We start from the raw sequence: 20661 nt of genomic DNA, 5'->3' as shown, positions 1-20661 counted from the left end.
TGGATACAATTTAGGTTATTATAGTTAGTTCTCTCTAGCTCGAGGGACATATTTGTTGTCCAGAAGAATTTAAGACCTTCATTGAAGTTTCTATACTGCTTTACCTTGAGAGCATTATTTTCTCTCTCCCTCTGTCTCTTTCGCCCCCTCTCTTTCTCTTTCCCTTTCTCTTTGTGCATGCAATTCTGTCTATGAAGAATTTCTAGCAAAGCGAGAATTACTTTTCAATGTCAGAGAGAAAGGTTTGATCTTCACGGGAGAGAGAACGGTATTCTCTGCATGACTTGCATCTTTGTCAGTGTTCACATGGATTAGCACACCAAATATACCCAGGACACCAAATATATTCTCGCCTGTACCGTCCTGTCATCGAACAGCATGGCCTAAGTTTAGAATTACAACAATGCCCGGTCAGTCAGTGGTCAAGCTCTGTGGTCAAGCAGCTTTGGTTGATTTAATGACTTTTATAATTTGTAGTTCTTCTAGCAGTATACGACTTTATTATTATAACCACATTTCATCATTAGGCCTAGGATATGAACATCCATGAAGGCTTATATACGCGTTTGTTTGTTTGTCCGTTTATGTGTGTTTGTGCGTACCTGTGTTTGCGTGGGTGCATCCTTTTGTGTGTGTGTGTTTGTGTGTGTGTGGTTTAAAACACGGTGGGTGTCATGTTTACTAGCGGATTATAGTGATCCCCACAGCTTGATTGAGAAAAGAGAAAAGAGAGTGAATGAGAGAAAGGGTGGGGGAGATACTGTCAACTCACAGTTTCACATCAAATCTCTCATTCAGACTCCATTTGAAGGGAAGCTATTTTAATCTAGTCTGTGTGAATAACAATCAATATGCTCTGTGTCTATTTTAAGTTCTCTGTGTCAGTCCTCTGTAGCTCAATTGATAGAGCATGGCGCTTGTAACGCCAGGGTAGTGGGTTCGATCCCTGGGACCACCCATACGTAAAAATGTATGCACACATGACTGTAATTCGCTTTGGATAAAAGCGTCTGCTAAATGGCATATTATTATATTATTATTATTAGTTCTACCGCCCCATTGTCACGATTTGCCAAGTACGACACGCTACCATGCTGTTTCAAAGCAATCATTGGTTGGGTGCTTACGACGGCATGTGCGGTGAACAAAGATATGTTAGGCTATCTGCATTCAGAGAACATTCAGTGAGGGAGAGGTCATAGGGCTGTCACAATTATCGTATAATCGTGTAATCGACAATTATGGACAATAACCGTGAACTGAAATGTGTTTTCGTCATAACCGTCTTAATACATTCATTTTAGATGAAGGCGGCATAACCGTCTTAATACAGTCATTTTAGATGAAGGGGGATTCAACTTTATATTCAAGTTTACCCAATAGCAGTTTTTCATTTTTACATGAATTGGGTAAATCATTTTAGCAGATCGACAGGGTCAGGAGGAGAAGCTTCATTTCCAAAACTTGCAAGCGGTCAAAAACATTAGTTTTTAAGACAGGGGTGTCACCAAAGCTGTGTTGTATTCATTAGGTACTCGTAGCAAATTTTCAAAGATGCTCTATGATCCATTACAAGCTCAAAACATTTATTTGTAATAAAAATTACAATTATGACAATCACTGTAGCCATTTTCATGACAATTAATCGTTACCCCAAAGTCCATAATTGTCACAGCCCTAGGAGAGGACACCTCTGTATGAAAAGACGAAAAGGGATAGTTCAGAAAAGTTTTTTGGACAAAAATGTTTGTTCTAAAAAGTATTGTCTTTCCACAAGAGGGGGTATCCTCACCTTACTGTATTTGAGTAGAGCTCCTACTCTACGGTCTCCCAAGGGACTGCAGAAACAAGTCTCAAGACTAGAGCATTGTAAACAAATAGGCCCCCAATAGCCTACTTCATTAAAAACCACAACTTGTTTTTCTGATCTGTTGATTTGGCTGTAGGATTCTTTATATTTTATAAATTCTATTAGGATATAAATATTAATCAGTAACATAGGCGTGGTTATGTAAGCCACATCTCATTTGAGGAAGTCAGCCCCATGTAGTGAGCTCTGACCCCTCCCCCTAATGTCTAAGCCCCTCCCCCTGGGCCAGAGGAATGATCTTCATCCGAGCTCTTTTGAAACGTGAGGAGGTGAATCACAGCTGAACAAGCCAGCACTGGGAACAGAACCTAGAAAGAGAATCACAGTGCAGCCACAGCTTACTGTACATACTACACTGATCTATGACCAGTAATGGAGCGACGTAAAGTCCTCAGTGGAAGCGGATGGGAAGCTCATAGAGTGGGACAGAGCAGGGACCAAGCCATGCTGTACTTACTCTCTCTGGCTCAGGAGGACCCATCTTTCCTCACCAATGTGGCTGCACTCATGAAGGTAACAGGGGACAACTCTAATGTTAACACATGTGGAACAGTTGCTGATGTCTCTATATTTAAATGTGATTTGGTATGTGTCTGTGTGTTTGGATGGTGTTATTGAGGCTTGTGTAGGGCGGCAGGTAGCTTAGTGGTTAAGAGCGTTGTGCCAGTAACAGAAAGGTCACTGGTTCTAATCCCCGAGCCGACTAGGTGAGAAATCTGTCGATGTGCCCTTGAGCAAGGCACTTAACCCTAATTGCTCCTGTAAGTATTATTATTATTATTATTATTATTATTATTATTATTATTATTATTATTATTAAGTTGCTCTGGATAAGAGCGTCTGCTAAATGACTAAAATGTAAATGTAAATATATTCATTGTTTCGTTGGTTATAACTGCATTACCAAGAGAGAGCTAGACAGACAAGTTTAAACTGTTAATGCAATTATTGTTTCTTGTTCCAGAATGGATGTGGAATTGGGAGGAAACTATGGGGTGTGTGTTTACGTGTGTGTCTGCCTGTGTCTGCTTGAGTTGGTGTCTGTGTTTGTGTGCGTGGGTGTGTGTGTTTTGTTGAGGTCATAGGCTGTGCATTTGATGAGCCATTCACAATGGTGGCTTTCAGATTAACAGTGGCTTTTTACGGTTTAAAACTGTTTTTAGACTTTGGAGATTTGGCTGGTTAGAGCCAAATGAATCATTCAGATGTTCATTGGCAAACTTCAGACGGGCATGTATACGTGCTTTCTTGAGCAGAGGGACCTTGCGGGCGCTGCAGGATTTCAGTCCTTCACGGTGTAGTGTGTAAACCAATTGTTTTCTTGGTGACTATGGTCCCAGCTGCCTTGAGATCATTGACAAGATCCTCCCGTGTAGTTCTGGGCTGATTCCTCACCGTTCTCATGATCATTGCAACTCCACGTGGTGAGATCTTGCATGGAGCCACTCAGAGAAACATCCGGGGGGGGGGTCTCATTAATAGAGGCATCATTGGTTTTGAATGCAAGCCAGTTCGACCAGGGAAAACAAGTTTCCTCTCGAACATAGTCAGTGATACAGGCTGCATCCCAAATGGCACCCTATTCTACCGCATCCCAAATGGCACCCTATTCTACCCTATGGGACCTGGTCAAAAGTAGTGTACTATATAGGGAATAGGGTATCATTTGGGACAGAGACACCAGCATAGGATGCTGCTGGAGGGCTAGTCTTCCATGTGGCTGTTTGAAGCTTCCGTTCCAATTAGCGCGAGCTAGTGACTAGTGTCACAGAAACTGCCGTGTTTTTCATCTGCCTCCCTGGAACTGTGCATGATAAAAAAGCAAGAGGAAGAAACAAAAGAAGAAAGAGGTCAATCATCAATGTGGTTGTTTTCCAAGTGTTCACTGCACTAAGGAGAGTGTGAGGTTCTTTTATCCCTTGGGTTATGAGTTGTGAAGAATGCCATTGTATCAGTGAGACTCTCTGAATTTGTTCTTGGTAACTCGGCGGGTGTCCTTGTTGCATGTCTACAGTGCAACATTTAAGCAATACCAAAACATGTTCCAATCCAACGCCTGACGAGATGCCTACGATATGGGCATTCCCCACAGGGGTGTTTGGTATTTTCCGGACGTCTTCTAGTTGTTGAGCAGACGTTAGAAAAATACAGATTTAGGTTGTTTTCTGGTCAGTATATACACTGAGTGTACAAAACATTGACATAGACTGACCAGGTGAAAGCTATGATCCCTTATTGAGTCACTTGTTAAATCCACTTCAGGAGGCAGGTTAAATAATGTTTTTTAAGCCTTGAGACATGGATTGTGTAAGTGTGCCATTCAGAGGGTGAATGGGCAAGACAAAATATTTAAGTGCCTTTGAATGGGGTATGGTAGTAGGTGCCAGGCACACCTGACGTTATTGTAACCAGTTTTGCTCACTGGGAAAAGGATGCAGAAGTGCATAACAAGGAGGACAAGAGACTGAGAGAGAGGAACAGAAAAAAGGAAGAAGAGAGAGACTGGTACAATTACTGATTCACATTGGAAAGAAGGCTAGAATGAGGAAGAAATGCTTGGATACAAAGAATAGGCCTAGTCGTTAAATGTTAAGGAGAGTGGCATGTGGGAAAGATACTGACTTACTCAAAGAAAGAGGATGTTGGGAGAGTGAGGGATAGATAGTCAGAGTCCCGGTGCTCAAGGAATGCCTGGAAATAGATGGCTAGAAATGAATGTGCCGGAATGTCCCAACGAGGAGCATCAATCACTTTCTGTAAGACGCCATTAATCCTCACTCGACTCTTTATCAAATCTCTCACGTCAAGCAATTACCCTAACATTTTACTGGAATGTTATCTCCTTTGACTTTCTTAACTGTACACTTCATTTACTCATTTAATCACTGACACTCGGTTAGCTTAACAGGCTAAGTACATTCTGCTAATATGATAAGGAAAGCTAATGATGCTTAGAGAGCTCGCTATGAGTGTGTTGTGCTGTCAGATTTTGTCTGTTGATGAATTATTAATGGCGGTGGGAGGAAGAATGACTCAGTAAACAGTGCAGAACAACATTAAATAACAAGGAATGAGTCATGGCTAATTGGAACGTGGGTGGGTTAGTTGGTGGAAAGAACTGCCATCTCTGAATTGCAACCAGTTTGACTATAGAGAAGTACTGTCAACCCGGACCTTGGCTTTTCTGGGTCTGTTGGTTCAAATCCCAGGTTGGCCATAGCAGGGATGGACCTTGTTGTACAGTATTTTACTTCTCATTAAGTATTTTCCTGTGGAGCAGACAGACTGCAGTGTAGTTGTAAGGCTGGTTGTGGTTTAGACTTGTGACTGAGCTTATCCCTTGAGTCACGCTTTAGCAGATAAGGAAAGAGGCCCATTTGGAATAAGTCTCTAGCTTGGCTGGGAAATCCAGCCAAGCTAGAGAGCAACATCAAATTCAACTCTTCCATCTGAATAGGTCAGACATGAGAACATGCAGTATGTACACTAGGTAGGAATGTGAGTCAGAGGCTTGTTTATTGATGGCACTAAATATATTTAATTGTCAGCCCTACACCTCCCTGTTTACACAGGTCTGGAGACAGTGGAGGGGTTTGGGGGTGGGACTCTGTAGAAGGGCTGTGTTTGTTCATCTGTCTCAGGCAGGGAGACTTGGATTTGTTTGAGTGGGACTCCAACGAGCCACACTGTCCTCCTAGAGCTGTTCCTTTTCACACGTCCACTATGAGAGTAAGTAGCCCATTCTGATTTGCTGACTTTGATTTGCTGTACTGTAGATGATCAAATAGAATTTTCATTGGTTGATTGATTTAATAATTGATAGTTGTTTTTTGACTCTTGAACATGGTGAACTTTAAACAACAAAATAAACAACTTAGTTATGAGGGCGTCTAATTGAATAATCAAAAGCTATATCACAATCTTTGAAATCGGTTGACCAGTTGTCTCTATTCAGATTTCTGTAGCAGGTAACCAGTTTCTGATTATTCTCACTGCTTATACTATATAAAACTTTGCAGACGTTGTTTAGTATTAGGTATGTGGCCTACATATACTGAACAAAAATATAAACGCAACATGCAACAATTTCAAAGATTTTGCTGAGTTACAGTTCATATAAGGAAATCTGTCAAATGAATTAAATTCATTAGGCCCTAATCTATGGATTTCACATGACTGTTCAGGGGCGCAGCCAGGGGTGGGCCTGGGAGGGCATAGGCCACCCACTTGGGAGCCAGTTCCAGCCAATCAGAATGAGTTTTTTCCCACAAAAGGGCTTTATTACAGACCTAAATACTCCTCCGCACCCCCCCGAAAGTACAAAACCGAAAGTAAAAGAAGCATAAACAAAATGTAAGAACGGGAAGCATAGAAATAGCGCACATGGAACAGATCTACCGCTTCTTAGACTTGCTTTCAAGTAGAATAATAGATCTGTAACTTTTCTATGTGAATTTGGTCGGGTCGTCCAAAAAGTTACATATTGACACTTTGTCTGTGGTGGCCTGGGATCTGAACATAAAAACACCTTAGGCGCTGGGAGCTCTGCTTGCAAAACAAAAGAGTGTAGTTCGTGCTCAAACAAGAGGAGTAGAGGTGCTCCACTCTTGAAGGTCTTTTTAGACACTAGCTCTGCTTGCAAAAAGCGAAGGAAAAAAATGTACTAGCAATTTGCTGGAGTTAGCAAAGTCCTGGATACCAGTCACTGAACATAGGATCAGAAAATCACATAATGTGAAGGTTGCTTCTACACTAATTTGACACTGTGATGCTGATTTATGTACAGAGAAACACATGGGTATTACAGCAACATAAATCAGTCTAGGCTCTTTGAACCTAGCCACTATATTCAGACAGTCTGTTCGAATGACACAGAGATTATGTTGACTGTCGGACTGTTGGACTGTCGGTTAACTTTCTAACAGCATCAAAGTCTGCAAAAAGTAAACATGCCCACATAGAGGTGGTGTGAATAGAGAGAACATACAGTATGTTATCCAGACATTCTTTGCAGACCTGGGTTCAAATAGTATTTTCTTCCAAATATTTACGCAGCACTGTCTGGCACAATGGAACCAATGGTATAGTCCCAAAAGTGCAAACCTGCCCGTATGGCACTCCAGGCCGGGTCGATCAAATGCTCAAAGTACTTGAAAACAAAAACAAATACTTTTTGAACCCAGGTCTGATTCTCTATAGTCCAGGGCCATGCACTGCCAGCCAGGTCCTGTTACATGGTATAAGAGAAAAGCTGATGGATTTGTTGTGCCATTCAAACTTTAAAGGCCCAAGAACGCCTGCTGTCGGTATGCTCTGTTTCTTAATAGGCTACATTCTTAGCAAACAAAAATGCAGGGAACAAGAGACACCACATTTCCTATGTTTTCCTCAGATGTTGGTGTTGTCAGGCCTGCATTTTCTAGACCTAATTCACTAATCAGTGAATCCAGAGAGGAAAGGCATGGTGCCATTTTCAGATGAAAGCCAGTAAGATGTGGGTGTTGTGCATTACAAATGGAGGCTCCACTGTTGATGTGCTTCCTCCTCATATCTCTAGTGAACATATTGTAGCCCAGGGCTTGTTCTTCTAACCCTCTGTTAAGTGAAGCTGGCTAGCTCAGTTTACAGGTTAAGGTAATGTAGGGTTTGGTGTGTAGAACCCCCATCAGAGGACCCCTCTTACCTAAATCACAGGAAATCACTGTCTGAGTGCGCATCAAACAGGTCTAGAGCCTACCTCCCTCCTACCTCCTGACAACATTAGTCACGTGCTACATGTATCCCTAGTTAGTTAGGTGTTACCTAGTTTGTTTTAGACCTTGCTATCAAATCTTACTGAGTAATGTGGTGGTGGTGCTATTTCTATTTCCATGAGATCAACAAAGTTGATCAAAACGTCTCCTTCGTCTGAAAATACAAAACATACTTCATCCGAAAAAAGTGAAATGGATTTATTATTACGTTTTATAATATTCTTTGTCTGTGTTTATCTGTCTGACCACTGTATTCTACTGACTGCCTAATAACCTTTTCACACTACTTAGTCGAGCTGAGCTGTACTGCGCTGGCCCGGTTACCGGAACCGTGCTGGAAAGATCAATGTGAAAAGAAAATCCAAGTCAGCACAATACAGTTGGTTCGACACATTAGAGGGAAAAGGGTACTAGTATCTCTGTAAGACCAGAGTCACTGCGTCTGCAGCACGGGGTTTACAGCAGGGGCCAGTTGACCTTTAGGGGTTAGAGGTCACCTTAGAGGTCACCTGGTGATGCAGCAGTCCATTGCTGCTCAGAGGTGGGCCAGCACACATCTTAGAATGACACCTGTTTCTACAATCACTGTGTTTGTGAGACCCCCGAGTAGGAGCTCTAGACACTGGCAATGCACTGCAAGCTGTGCTACGTCTTGTTGTTTCAGGTGTGCACAGGCAGCCTATATGTCTGCTCATTGGGATCAAGACACGGTTGTCAGTATAGTACCTACTGTCAACCTACTAACTTCGAATAGGTTTTTTCCCTGACCACGTGACCTGGCTCTTGGCCCCAGTTATAGGCAATGACACAATAACTATGAACACACCAACATCCACAAACATGTCAGTTAAGGGAGTTTTATTTTGTTTGGTAGGAGTGTGATCTGTACTGCGTATTAGGCAGGCTTGGTCTGGCCTAGCCATGGCTGGAGCTAGATCTGTCCCTGATAAGACCTGGTTCCTCCACACAGGAAAGACGCCATCACTGGGGGGAAGATGGGTTCTGGGGAAGGGTCCTGTTTATCTCCACCCACCTCTGAATTGCTCATTTCCAGATTGGCATCAGTGGCAGCCACACACAGGAAATGAGATTTGGGGTGAGGGCGAGGAGGAGGACATATTTGCAGCTGAGGCTGGATGTAATCAGTTCTTCTATGTTTCTGTCTGTCCACAGGAGAGGCAGAGGTTGGAGACCATCCTGAACCTGTGCGCCGAATACAACAAGGGCGACGGGCCCTTGGGGGGCGAGGCGGAGGGGAGGATGGGCTTCCCTGGGGGCCTGGGACCGGTGGAGGGGGCAGCCAGTAGACCCTGTATGGACAGCTCGGTGCATCGTAGCATGGCCCAGAGACAACAGAGGGAGAGCGACGAGGAGAACCTCAAGGAGGAGTGCAGCAGTACGGAGAGCACCCATCAGGAGGTGAGGACGCCACTTCCTCCACAGGCCCTCCACAATGGAGACAGATACCAGGTCAGACGCAGGGCCGTCTATTTTCACTTTCATCATTTGTAGTACTTACTATGAGAACTACAGGCATGACATACTAGTACTTACTATGAGAACTACAGGCATGACATGCAAGTACTTACTATGAGAACTACAGGCATGACATACTAGTACTTACTATGAGAACTACAGGCATGACATACTAGTACTTATTATGAGAACTACAGGCATGACATACTAGTACTTACTATGAGAACTACAGGCATGACATGCAAGTACTTACTATGAGAACTACAGGCATGACATACTAGTACTTACTATGAGAACTACAGGCATGACATACTAGTACTTATTATGAGAACTACAGGCATGACATGCAAGTACTTACTATGAGAACTACAGGCATGACATACTAGTACTTACTATGAGAACTACAGGCATGACATACTAGTACTTACTATGAGAACTACAGGCATGACATACTAGTACTTACTATGAGAACTACAGGCATGACATGCAAGTACTTACTATGAGAACTACAGGCATGACATACTAGTACTTACTATGAGAACTACAGGCATGACATACTAGTACTTATTATGAGAACTACAGGCATGACATACTAGTACTTACTATGATAACTACAGGCATGACATGCTAGTACTTACTATGAGAACTACAGGCATGCCGTTGATATGAGAACAGCATGCAAGTGCTTACTACATGCATTTAAAGTGGAAAATTGCTAGACATAGCCTGACCTAGACATAGCCTGACCTAGACATAGCCTGACCTAGACATAGCCTGACCTAGACATAGCCCGATTTTGACATAGCCTGACCTAGATGTAGGCTGACCTAGACATAGCCTGACCTAGACATAGCCCGATCTTGAATTCTGAAATGATTGATGGTCAAAAGGACACAGCATGAAGTTCACAACATTTGTTTGCCAAGCAACAGTGTTTAACATGGAGGCATGTGATGTGAATAGTCCCTCCCTAATGTGTGTGTCTGTGTGTGTGTGTGCGTGCAACATGGTCAGAAACAGTTAACTACTGCACATGGGGCCATGCTCTTCGCACTTATATGTAACAATGTGCCTGCCTCTTCTGTCTCTCTCCCCCTTCAGCATGAAGAGCAGTCTGTTTCGTGCGGTGTGGGGCGGGCAGAGCTGGGTTACCTGGAGGACGAGAGGGTCAGAGTGCTGTCCCGAGTCGACGAGCTCAAATCACGAATCACAGAGCTGGAGCAACAGCTACAGGAGTCCAAGCAGGAGGTAGGAAAGTCCATCAGTTCAATTTCCAGATGGTAGGCTACTTCTAATACTAGAAAGATATGTGGGGAAGCTCAATGAAACTATACTGTGTGTGTGTGTGTGTGTGTGTGTGTGTGTGTGTGTGTGTGTGTGTGTGTGTGTGTGTGTGTGTGTGTGTGTGTGTGTGTGTGTGCATATGTGTGTGTGGTTCATTCACAGACATTTAGTCACACAAACAAGCAGAAAGTGATAGAATGAGCACTGGGTGGTGTCACGTCACACGCACCGCTAGGCTGTGATTGGTCTGCTGTCTGTCAGAGAGCTCTGTGATTGGAGCAGGGGGCTCAGGGGGGCTCATGTATGACGTGTGTGTGTGTGTCCCGTTCCCAGGCGGAGATGGAAAGGGCGCTGCTGCAGGGGGAGAGGCAGGCGGAACTGGACCAGATAGAGGCGGAGACGGAGATCATTGGACAGCTGCAACACAAGCTGAACGAGCTGGAGAACGCCATCCAGAGGGATAAAGACAAGGTAGGGCCTTGGGGGAAAAGACACACACACACACACACACACACACACACACACAGAGCATAATCTCCTGTACACAGTAAGCAGTCTTACCACCTGCGGATTAGTTCTAGCTTCATTTATAAACTTCTCATTACAACGTTACTGTGTTGTATTTTAATGGAGAAAGTAATTTTGTTAGTGAACTGTTTGTGTTGTCCTAGCACTCTGAGAGAATCCTTATTGGAAAGATGGTGGGTATGCAGACAGGGAGGTGAGATTTGTGAGATTTCAACATTGTGTTGTTTAAACACCACAGACACAACCCAATCCTCCTTTCCCTCCACTGGACTGTCTGTTATAGGGCCTGTTCAGGAGGATGTAACATTACAGAACGTTCACATAGAAATGTATCCTGTAGAACAGGAATACCATTTTCTGACGGATAGAAAAGGGATTCATGGCAGCTTTATTCGTGATATTTCTATCTGCAACGTTCCGAACGTTTCACATCACTGAATATACAACTTGTAAGCCTCAAAGGGACTGAACAGCCTTTTCTGGTCTCTTGACATTCCTTAAAGGCATTGCCAAATCCTGGATGGCTTCCCAAGACCGTATCTAGTTGGTTTTGCCATCCCAAGGTAAATTCACCCAGCCATAGCAGTCGCTCTTCAACCCCCCCCAGCGAGGAATGCGCCATCCTTCCATCTGTTATATGTATTGATTTTTTACCTTCGAAGAGCTTTGGACGATGGCACTTAGACTTAATATGTGTTTTTTCTTTATTTTTGTTATTTTATTTTCCTTGGTGGTTTCTCTCTCTCTCTCCTCAGGGCTTTTTCTTCTTCTTCTGCAGCTCGGCTCCACTAACCAGCCTCCATTAACCTCTAATCCTCTCACTGCTTCACTCAGCAACTTCCTCTCCTCCTTTCCCTCTCCTCCTTTCCTCCACTGTCCACTGTCCTGAAATCCATCTAGGTTATTAGCACTTGTCTTAAATGTGTCCCAAATGGCACCCTATTCCCTATATAGTGCACTACTTTTGACCAGGGCTCATAGGGCTATGAAGGGAATAGGGTGCCATTTGGGATGTAGGTGTGAATCGATCCTTTGGGTTTCTACTTCGCTGAAGCTTTCAGGACTGGATGCTAGTGGGTATGAGTGGCTGGTTACTAAAAGTATATCTGTGGGAGTCCTTTTAGGACAATTGTGTAGGCTACACCGCAGACCGCATTCATACTTCACAACATTACAGAGGGTCTCTATCTGAAGGCTTTACACAACTGTATGTTGTTTTCACCTAGTCATGTCACTCCACTGTTGTAGGCTTTATGTAGACACACTTAAACTGAGAACCTGAAAGGCGTAATTTTCTTGTCTTTCCTTCTTAAGGCTTTTTAAAAATCTTGTTATTTGTATATTACTGACAATTTTGGAGAGTCTCTCGCTTCCTGTGTTCAAGGTAGAACCTTCAGACCCTGTCGGTCTGGCTCAGCTAAAACTACAAATCAAAAAACAAAAGCTTAAACTTGAAAAATGACCTGTATTGTATTGTCCCCTTCTCTACTTTTATTGCCATTGGTCACAGACAGGGGTGTAGCCAGAGCAGGGTGACAGTTAGGCAGATTGGAGAAAAGGAGTGAAACTCAAACCCCAAAGCACCGCCCACAACCCTCTCCCACCCAGTGACTTTAGAGAATGCACTAATGCTAAAAAGGTTATTGGTCTGCAGAACATGTCCCTCTCTTTCGTGCATGGTCTACTCTACTGGTTATACAGTGGTGGCCCTCTAGAGGTAGTTTATCAGGGACTTTCACTACAATCAGACCGATGCTATAACTCCGTCTCTCCTTAATTCCATACATCCTCTCCTCTTCTTCTCAAAACATATTGGAGGAAAAGATCCAAGGTTCTTCCATTTTGACCTTCCATTGCATTTCGAAGGAGACGAGGAGAGCCCACGCGGGGAATCGAGGAGAGACTATTGCGAAAGAGCTCCATACTGTACCAGAGAGAGCTTCTATTTCCTCCAGGGGTTTTGATATCATATCACAGCCTGGGTGTCAGAGCACTAGAGTTACCCATGCTTACACTGCCTGCACTCACATGCTGCAATAACAACAAAGATCTGTTGTTATTGATCGTTCCGTAAGCTTTTAACCAGACGCCCAGAGGGGACCCAACCCTGCTACCCTTCAGTTAACAGCCGTTAACCTTTTGTAATTCATGCTTTAGCAGTGGACCTTACTATTATCAAGTGTTTTGTTTAATTTGGTATGAGTGAACCCACGAAGTGCCTGGAAAATAACGGATAGGTATTTTCTGCCGATGTATAATACAGCAGTTGACATTTTTTTTCAAGCACAATAGCAACCAACCATGATAACTAAAGCAACAAACTAATTAGTAACGATATGCTGCTCATGGTTCATTTTGGGAAGCCCGAAGAAGCATGAATGTGACTTCTGATCATTCAGGCATGCCTACACATCCAGTTATAAACCTATTCAAAACTAACTGGACTGACCTAAAGTATTAATACCAAAGCCACATGAAAATCTAGATAGGCCAATAATATATATATGTTTTTGTAAGCCACATGAAAATCTCTCTATCTTCAGAAACAACAAAAAGAGTAGAAGTACTCTGATGTGAAAAAACAACAACAGCTGAGCCAAAACAAATAAACTATTCCCATTTCATGTTTGATGAAATAGCAACATCTCCTGTTCTGTCGCAGACCAGTGTTACCATGAGCATCGAACCCTGCTGCTTGGAAATGTCTGGGAACAAGAAGTCTGTTTGGACCTGTTTGAGGCCTGGGTCGTGTTCATTAGGCACCGAAAGGGGGAAAAAACTGATTTAAACAAGGCGGAACTACCTAATTTTTGCTTTCAATTGCAGTTTTTAAAAAACATTTTCAGTGTTGTGCCCTAATGAACACAACCCTGCAGTCCAGCACTTTTAAAGTTAGTCACTGGGGATTGATTTCACAGTACTATAAACTCCACAGATGCCCCATGTCCCTCCTCTGGCTTATCCACTGTTGTGACCTCTAACATCGGAAGCATTTTGCATGGCGTGGATTTGAGCAAGTGTGTTTTTTTTGCTTTCTCTCTCTGTTGTCCCCCCCCTTCCTCTCCTCCCTCCCACCCCGGACGGTGTGTTCTCTTTCTAGGAGAGGGCAAATGTTGACGCAGAGCGCCGAGCCCTGGAGAGCCTCCAGGAGGGCTACAGTGAGCTGAAGAACCAGCTTCATAACTGCCCAGAGTCACTGAGGGAGCATTTACACGAACAGCTCAAAAGGGTCAGTCGTCAACCACCACCAAGACCACCACCCCCAACCACCCCTGAGACCCACCTCCAGAGACAGCCAGCATCCTCCCAGCCCTAGTACCCCTCCACACACCCACCCACTCCCTCCACCCTCGTCTCTGAGCTACGCTAATCCACCATTTTGAAGGGAAATTCCAGCAGCGCCACATCGCAATTAGCGTATACTTACCTCCAGATTATTGAAGTACCCAGTAAGACAATGACATGTTCAGGAAAAGCTGAAGTGGTGTCCTTACGGATTTACAAGTATAATGTCTACTGATCTCCTGGATAAAGTGCATAGAAGGCTGCACTTGACGGCCAAAGAAACTGAATTGGAATTCAAATTCTATGATGATAACTGATGTAAAACGTTCGTAATATCCAAGAAGATGGCATACAGATTTTATGGTAGGTTTCCTGGACACAGATTAATCCTAGATCTGGACTAAAAAGCGTGCTCAATGGAGATTCCACATTGAAAACGCTTTATAGCTCTGGACTAGGCTTAATCTGTGTACAGGAAACCTGCCTTTAATGTGTATGCCAGATGCCAGTCTGTGATTGCTGCACAGTAGGCTACACCATCTTGGTATCATAAGACCTGGTGCATACCTCTTCAGATACTGTTACTGGGACCTTTACCCCTTTAGCCGGGACCTGTTGCACTCTGCACGTATGAAAATCCTGTCTTGTGCCCCTCGCCTACGTGCTAATGCCACAAGCTGCTGGAATTTCTCCTCTCCTCTTTCCACCTCAACGATGTGCCTCTGAGCAAACAGAAGGAGTGTCAAAATGGCGTCTGGTGACTTCGGTGGCGAGGTGCTGCATTGTGGTGATTTCTGGGTCATATGTGTGTTGCATGCGTTTCACACAGGAGTGTGTGTTGTCTGTCTGGTTGGTACAGTCTCTGAGTCTGGAAGCATCCCTCTCTTCTTATAACCCCTTAATAACTGCTTACTAATTTATTAATGTAGACACTTACCACCACTCCCTGTCCTACTCTCTTTTCATATCTTTCCTCTGAATGGAAATGTGTTTGTTTTTTGTCTGAATAATGTTTTATATCGTCAGCTCTCTGAAAAGTCAGTCCATAAAAAATGAATCTTGCATTTTGTCAGGCAGTGCAACTATTTATCAGCCAATTACATTTTGCATGTTAGCTCTATTCACTTAGAGTAGCATGACATATTGGCTGACTGACTTGACATGAGAACAAATGCTATACAATTTCCCTTCGTTACAGTACAGAAAGCGGATATAATACATGTTGTATACTTCTACATTTGCAAATGCCGCCTTGTACATCTCATTGGGTCATGTTCATTAGGCACCGAATGGAGGAAAATGGACTGAAGTGGGGGGGTGTTTTCCGTTGCGTACACTGATGAACACGACCCTGATTTGCTGTGGACGTTCTTCAGAAGTGCGACACAGGCCCTTGAGGCCCTTGTCTTTCCCTCTCTAAAGCATAAGTGGCCCTCACTCACAAATCTGTGGGGGTTTCTTGGGTTTATGGTAAAGGATCAAGACATTCAGTTGGGTTCTCACATGGAAATCAGCTATAAAATCCAGTATATAAGATAGTACTGTATAAGTATTTACAGTTGAAGTCGGAAGTTTACATACACCTTAGCCAAATACATTTAAACTCAGGTTTTCACAATTCCTGACATTCAATCCTAGTAAGAATTCCCTGTCTTAGGTCAGTTAGGATCACCATTTTATTTTAAGAATGTGAAATGTCAGAATAATAGTAGAGAGAATTATTTATTTCAGCTTTTATTTCTTTCATCACATTCCCAGTGGGTCAGAAGTTTACATACACTCAATTAGTATTTGGTAGTATTGCCTTTAAATTGTTTAACTTGGGTCAAATGTTTCGGGTAGCCTTCCACAAGCTTCCCACAATAAGTTGGGTGAATTTTGGCCCATTCCTCCTGACAGAGCTGGTGTAACTGAGTCAGGTTTGTAGGCCTCCTTGCTCGCACACGCCTTTTCAGTTCTGCCCACACATTTTCTATAGGATTGAGGTCAGGGCTTTGTGATGGCCACTCCAATACCTTGACTTTGTTGTCCTTAAGCCATTTTGCCACAACTTTGGAAGTATGCTTGGGGTCATTGTCCATTTGGAAGACCCATTTGCGACCAAGCTTTAACTTCCTAACTGATGTCTTGAGATGTTGCTTCAATATATCCACATAATTTTCCTTCCTCATGATGCCATCTATTTTGTGAAGTGCACCATGTCCCTCCTGCAGCAAAGCACCCCCACAGCATGATGCTGCCACCCCCATGCTTCACGGTTGTGATGGTGTTCTTCGGCTTGCAAGTGACCCCCTTTTTCCTCCAAACATAACGATGGTCATTATGGCCAAACAGTTCTATTTTTGTAATCATCAGACCAGAGGACATTTCTCCAAAAAGTACGATCTTTGTCCCCATGTGCAGTTGCAAACTGTAGTCTGGCTTTTTTATGGCGGTTTTGGAGCAGTGGCTTCTTCCTTGCTGAGCGGTCTTTTAGGTTATGTCGATATAGGACTCGTTTTACTGTGGATATAGATACTTTTGTACCTGTTTCCTCTAGCATCTTCACAAGGTCCTTTGCTGTTGTTCTGGGATTGATTTGCACTCTTCGCTCCAAAGTACGTTAATCTCTAAGAGACAGAACGCGTCTCCTTCCTGAGCGGTATGACGGCTGCGTGGTCCCATGGTGTTTATACTTGCGTACTATTGTTTGTACAGATGAACGTGGTACCTTCAGGCATTTGGAAATTGCTCCCAAGGATGAACCAGACTTGTGGAGGTCTACAATTTTTTTTTGGAGGTCTTGGCATGTTGTCAAGCAAAGAGGCACTGAGTTTGAATGTAGGCCTTGAAATACATCCACAGGTACACCTCCAATTGACTCAAATGATGTCAATTAGCCTATCAAAAGCTTCTAAAGCCATGAAATCATTTTTTGGAATTTTCCAAGCTGTTTAAAGGCAAAGTCAACTTAGTGTATGTAAACTTCTGACCCACTAGAATTGTGATACAGTGAATTATAAGTGAAATGATCTGTCTGTAAACAATTGTTGGAAAAATTACTTGTGTCATGCACAAAGTTGATGTCCTAACCGACTTGCCAAAACGATAGTTTGTTAAGAAATTTGTGGAGTGGTTGAAAAACGAGTTTAATGACTCCAACCTAAGTGTATGTAAACTTCCGACTTCAACTGTAGGTATTACTACAGTAAAAGCACAGTATTACCTTTTGTAACATATAGATAGATAGCGGCCCTTTTGGTTTCTCATTTTTGGGATTATTATTGGTGCAGCAGAGAAGACTGCTTGTCACCAGTCAATCAAACTACTGGGCTATAAAATCTTCCAACAACTTAGATTTGCATGAGGGAGTTTCCTCCAGATATGCATGTAATATTGATAGCTGTGTTGCTGCTGCTTTATACCACAACATTTTCCCAATGTTATGGTGCTTCTCCATTGGTGGCATAGTTAAGAACCTAGGATACAATGAAGAGAGAGTCTAATGTCAAAGTTAACCCAAATAGCAATAATATTCAAGTCTATCAAAGAATGATCAAAGTAGTCATAGTGCTAAACAGAACTCCTCCAATCCTTAGATAGAACCTCCATCTGCAGCTTACTCTGTGTCTCTGTCTAAAATGACAACGCAGCACTCTTCTGAAGCACGTTCTTTCCATGGCTTACCGCCCTGGGTTGAGCTGGCTTGGCCTGGGCCTTGACTGCCACGGCTGAGGAGCATGGTCATTGGAGAGAGCCAAGGGGGTGGAGGGGGCTGGCCTGACCCTGTGTTGACCTTGTGGGGTGTGGTGGGGCTGTCTGGCTGTCTGTCTCTTGGGGTTAGTAGTTGTTGGTACTTTAGAACCCTTTTCACACTATCATGCCAACCCACAACAGACTGTGCTGGCTCAACTATTTTCTTCACACATTGTGCTTTCTAGCACGGTTCCAGCAACTATGCTGAATGGATGAATGCGTTACCAAGCAAGCCAAATACAGCTCGGCTTGGCTTGGCTCAGCAGTGTGAAAACGGTATATTATAGAAGGCTGAGGCCTGGTGTGGTTGTGACACATTGTAATGGGCTCTGTGTGGGGTTCGACAGGAGGGCGAGACCCTGGAGTCAGAGACAAAGCAGTTTGAGGACCTGGAGTTCCAGCAGCTGGAGAGGGAGAGCAGCCTGGAGGAGGAGAGGGAGACCATCAGCCAGCAGCTGCTGCAGGAGAGGGCCGAGTACCACACCAGCGTGGCCAAGAGGAAGGTAATGGACTGAACTGGAACACAGTGGCTGCTCCTATTTATTCTGGCAACCCTCCATCATATCTGGAGCTGTGAATATGAATGTCTGTCAGAGAAACTAGCTCATTTCTGATGATGGCCAAATGCCTTTACAGGTTGAGTGTAAATAATATGTTCATTCATGTCAAGAATGGTGTTGTGATACGTGATTACTGCTTTGTTATGGGTGTATATTTTCTCAATTTAAAGTAATCTTGTTTAGTACTGTGATGTCACGAGAGGCTGTGTCCTGGAGGGACGTTACATCCCCCTGAGATGGCTGCAAACCCAGACAGCTATGGCTCCATCTGCTGGTATGGTCGGGAACTCCAACCCTCTATGGCCAATCTTCCCACGCAGCTGAAACCAATCAGGAGCTGATGAGCTGAAGGTTTGTTGAAGTGAAGAGACACGGTCTCCAACCTGGGCTCTCTGGAGGACAAGAGTGCTGCACGTCCACTTCCATGAGGAATATAAGGATTTGGAGATACTTACCTTTGGGAAATACTCACCTTTGGATATATGCACCTGTGGAAATACGTGAGAGACATTTGGAAGGACTTTTTGCTGGGTTGGCCACTAGCTGCAACGTGGACTACAGTAAGGCTGGGGAAAAGTTATCTGAGCGAGTGAGAATTATGATTTTGGATGTGGAAGAGACATCCCTGAACTGTTAACCCTTAAAGAGCCACAAGAGAACAGAATTTTGTTATATTTTCGTTAATTTCCCAAGACCTATAATAAAATCCTTGTTTTGTTTGAACCTTGTCTCCTTGCACTACGTGAGCAATCCCGCTGAAAGCTGTGTAGCCTCTCGTGACGTCACAGTACCCCTTTAATTCAGCAATAACTCTCTAAACATGTTGTCTTCCAGGACAAGGTGGCAGCTCTAGAAGGCCAGGCCAGTCAGCTGGGACAGCAGGTGTCTCAGGAGTGTGACAGGCTGGCTAAGGACATGAACCTTACCCTGCAGATGCTCCATAAGGTAACATTATAATACAGTCCATATCTGGCCCAGCAACCACTCTACAATCTACACATTATTACTCTGTTTTTGGTAATTGGACTGGTGATTCCCATGAAACCCCTTTGAAAATGACTATAATTTGAATCTAATCATTATCACTCTCTGGTCTTGCTTGACAATGTGAGAATCACACACAAAGTCATTACCACATGAAGGGCAATGTGCCATGCCAGCTGCCTTAGATTAAGTCAATTAATTAAGAGTTTGTTGGCATTTCTTCCCATTTGTCGACATTTCACTTTCGATCTCGGCATATGTGCTGCCTTGTCCCCGGCTTTTCTGCAAGTGGCACATTTTCTAATTTGGTAAAGAAACTATAGAAATCCATAAGCAGGACAGAGTCAGATACTTAGATAGTTTCAGTAATGTAACATGCATGTCTTAATACAACCATACTGTAACCAGGGGATAGTGATGGGTGAGGTAAGCTGTCATCTGGTCTTGTCTCATGTGTTCTGGTGTCTCTGTGTTCTAGGAGAAAGAGAGACTATCGGCCTTAGAGAAGAGGTACCTCAGCCTTACTGGAGGAAGACGTTTCCCTAAGAGTTCCAGCACCATGAAAGAGGTGAGGGGGGTTTATCTTACTGTCTTTCAGGGGTCACACCTACAAGGACAGTTATCTACCATGATGCAGATATATGAATGGACCTCTGCTCTGATCACTTGTCTAAAGCCACACTCCTTCATTTGTGTATACCCTCAAAGACCAACAAAGACCACCAACAAAAATGTTAACAATGGAGAAAATGCACTCCATTACATTTTCATATGCAAATAGTAGGCTTAGGCTACTAGATTTCTATGATACATCTATTGTTCTCAATGAATTATGCAACTTTACTTCAAGTTACAAAATCACAGACTGTGGCTTTAAGGGGAATTTGATGGTTTTCATAGTTGAGATGGTAGAATGTTTAACTGGTGAATAGGACTTCATATATGACTTCAGGTTGATATCTCTCTCTCTGTTTTACCTCCGGTGTAGGTCTGGTGTGTGCTTGTTCTACCACTGGTGTGCCAGAGTAACCATTTATTTACTGTGTTTAACACGATGTGGTGCCGGCTTGTGAAGTATGGCCTTATTTACACTGCGTTCGGATGGTTGGATACAGCTGATCACATCAGTCAGACTGGTTTGATCTGATAATTCAGATCCGACTTGACATATTTTTTTGATTGGAAA

The 20661-nt window shown here is 43.4% G+C and overlaps 1 protein-coding gene across 1 annotated transcript in view; it reads left to right on the top strand.

The window, feature by feature from the left end:
- LOC121565204 (pleckstrin homology-like domain family B member 1) overlaps window positions 1-20661 on the top strand; it is a 126942-nt gene that overhangs the window by 89546 nt on the left and 16735 nt on the right. The window contains exons 7-14 of the mRNA XM_045213544.1: window positions 8797-9093; window positions 10201-10347; window positions 10717-10854; window positions 11415-11474; window positions 14012-14140; window positions 18279-18434; window positions 19326-19436; window positions 19954-20043. Of these exons, the coding sequence (XP_045069479.1) occupies window positions 8797-9093; window positions 10201-10347; window positions 10717-10854; window positions 11415-11474; window positions 14012-14140; window positions 18279-18434; window positions 19326-19436; window positions 19954-20043 (1128 nt within the window). The remainder of the gene's footprint in view (window positions 1-8796; window positions 9094-10200; window positions 10348-10716; window positions 10855-11414; window positions 11475-14011; window positions 14141-18278; window positions 18435-19325; window positions 19437-19953; window positions 20044-20661) is intronic.

Source organism: Coregonus clupeaformis, chromosome 5, assembly GCF_020615455.1.
Source record: "Coregonus clupeaformis isolate EN_2021a chromosome 5, ASM2061545v1, whole genome shotgun sequence".
In the NCBI taxonomy this organism is placed as follows: domain Eukaryota; kingdom Metazoa; phylum Chordata; class Actinopteri; order Salmoniformes; family Salmonidae; genus Coregonus; species Coregonus clupeaformis.
The sequence above is the reverse complement of the archived record's forward strand: the minus strand, read 5'-3'. Positions and strand labels throughout refer to the sequence as shown.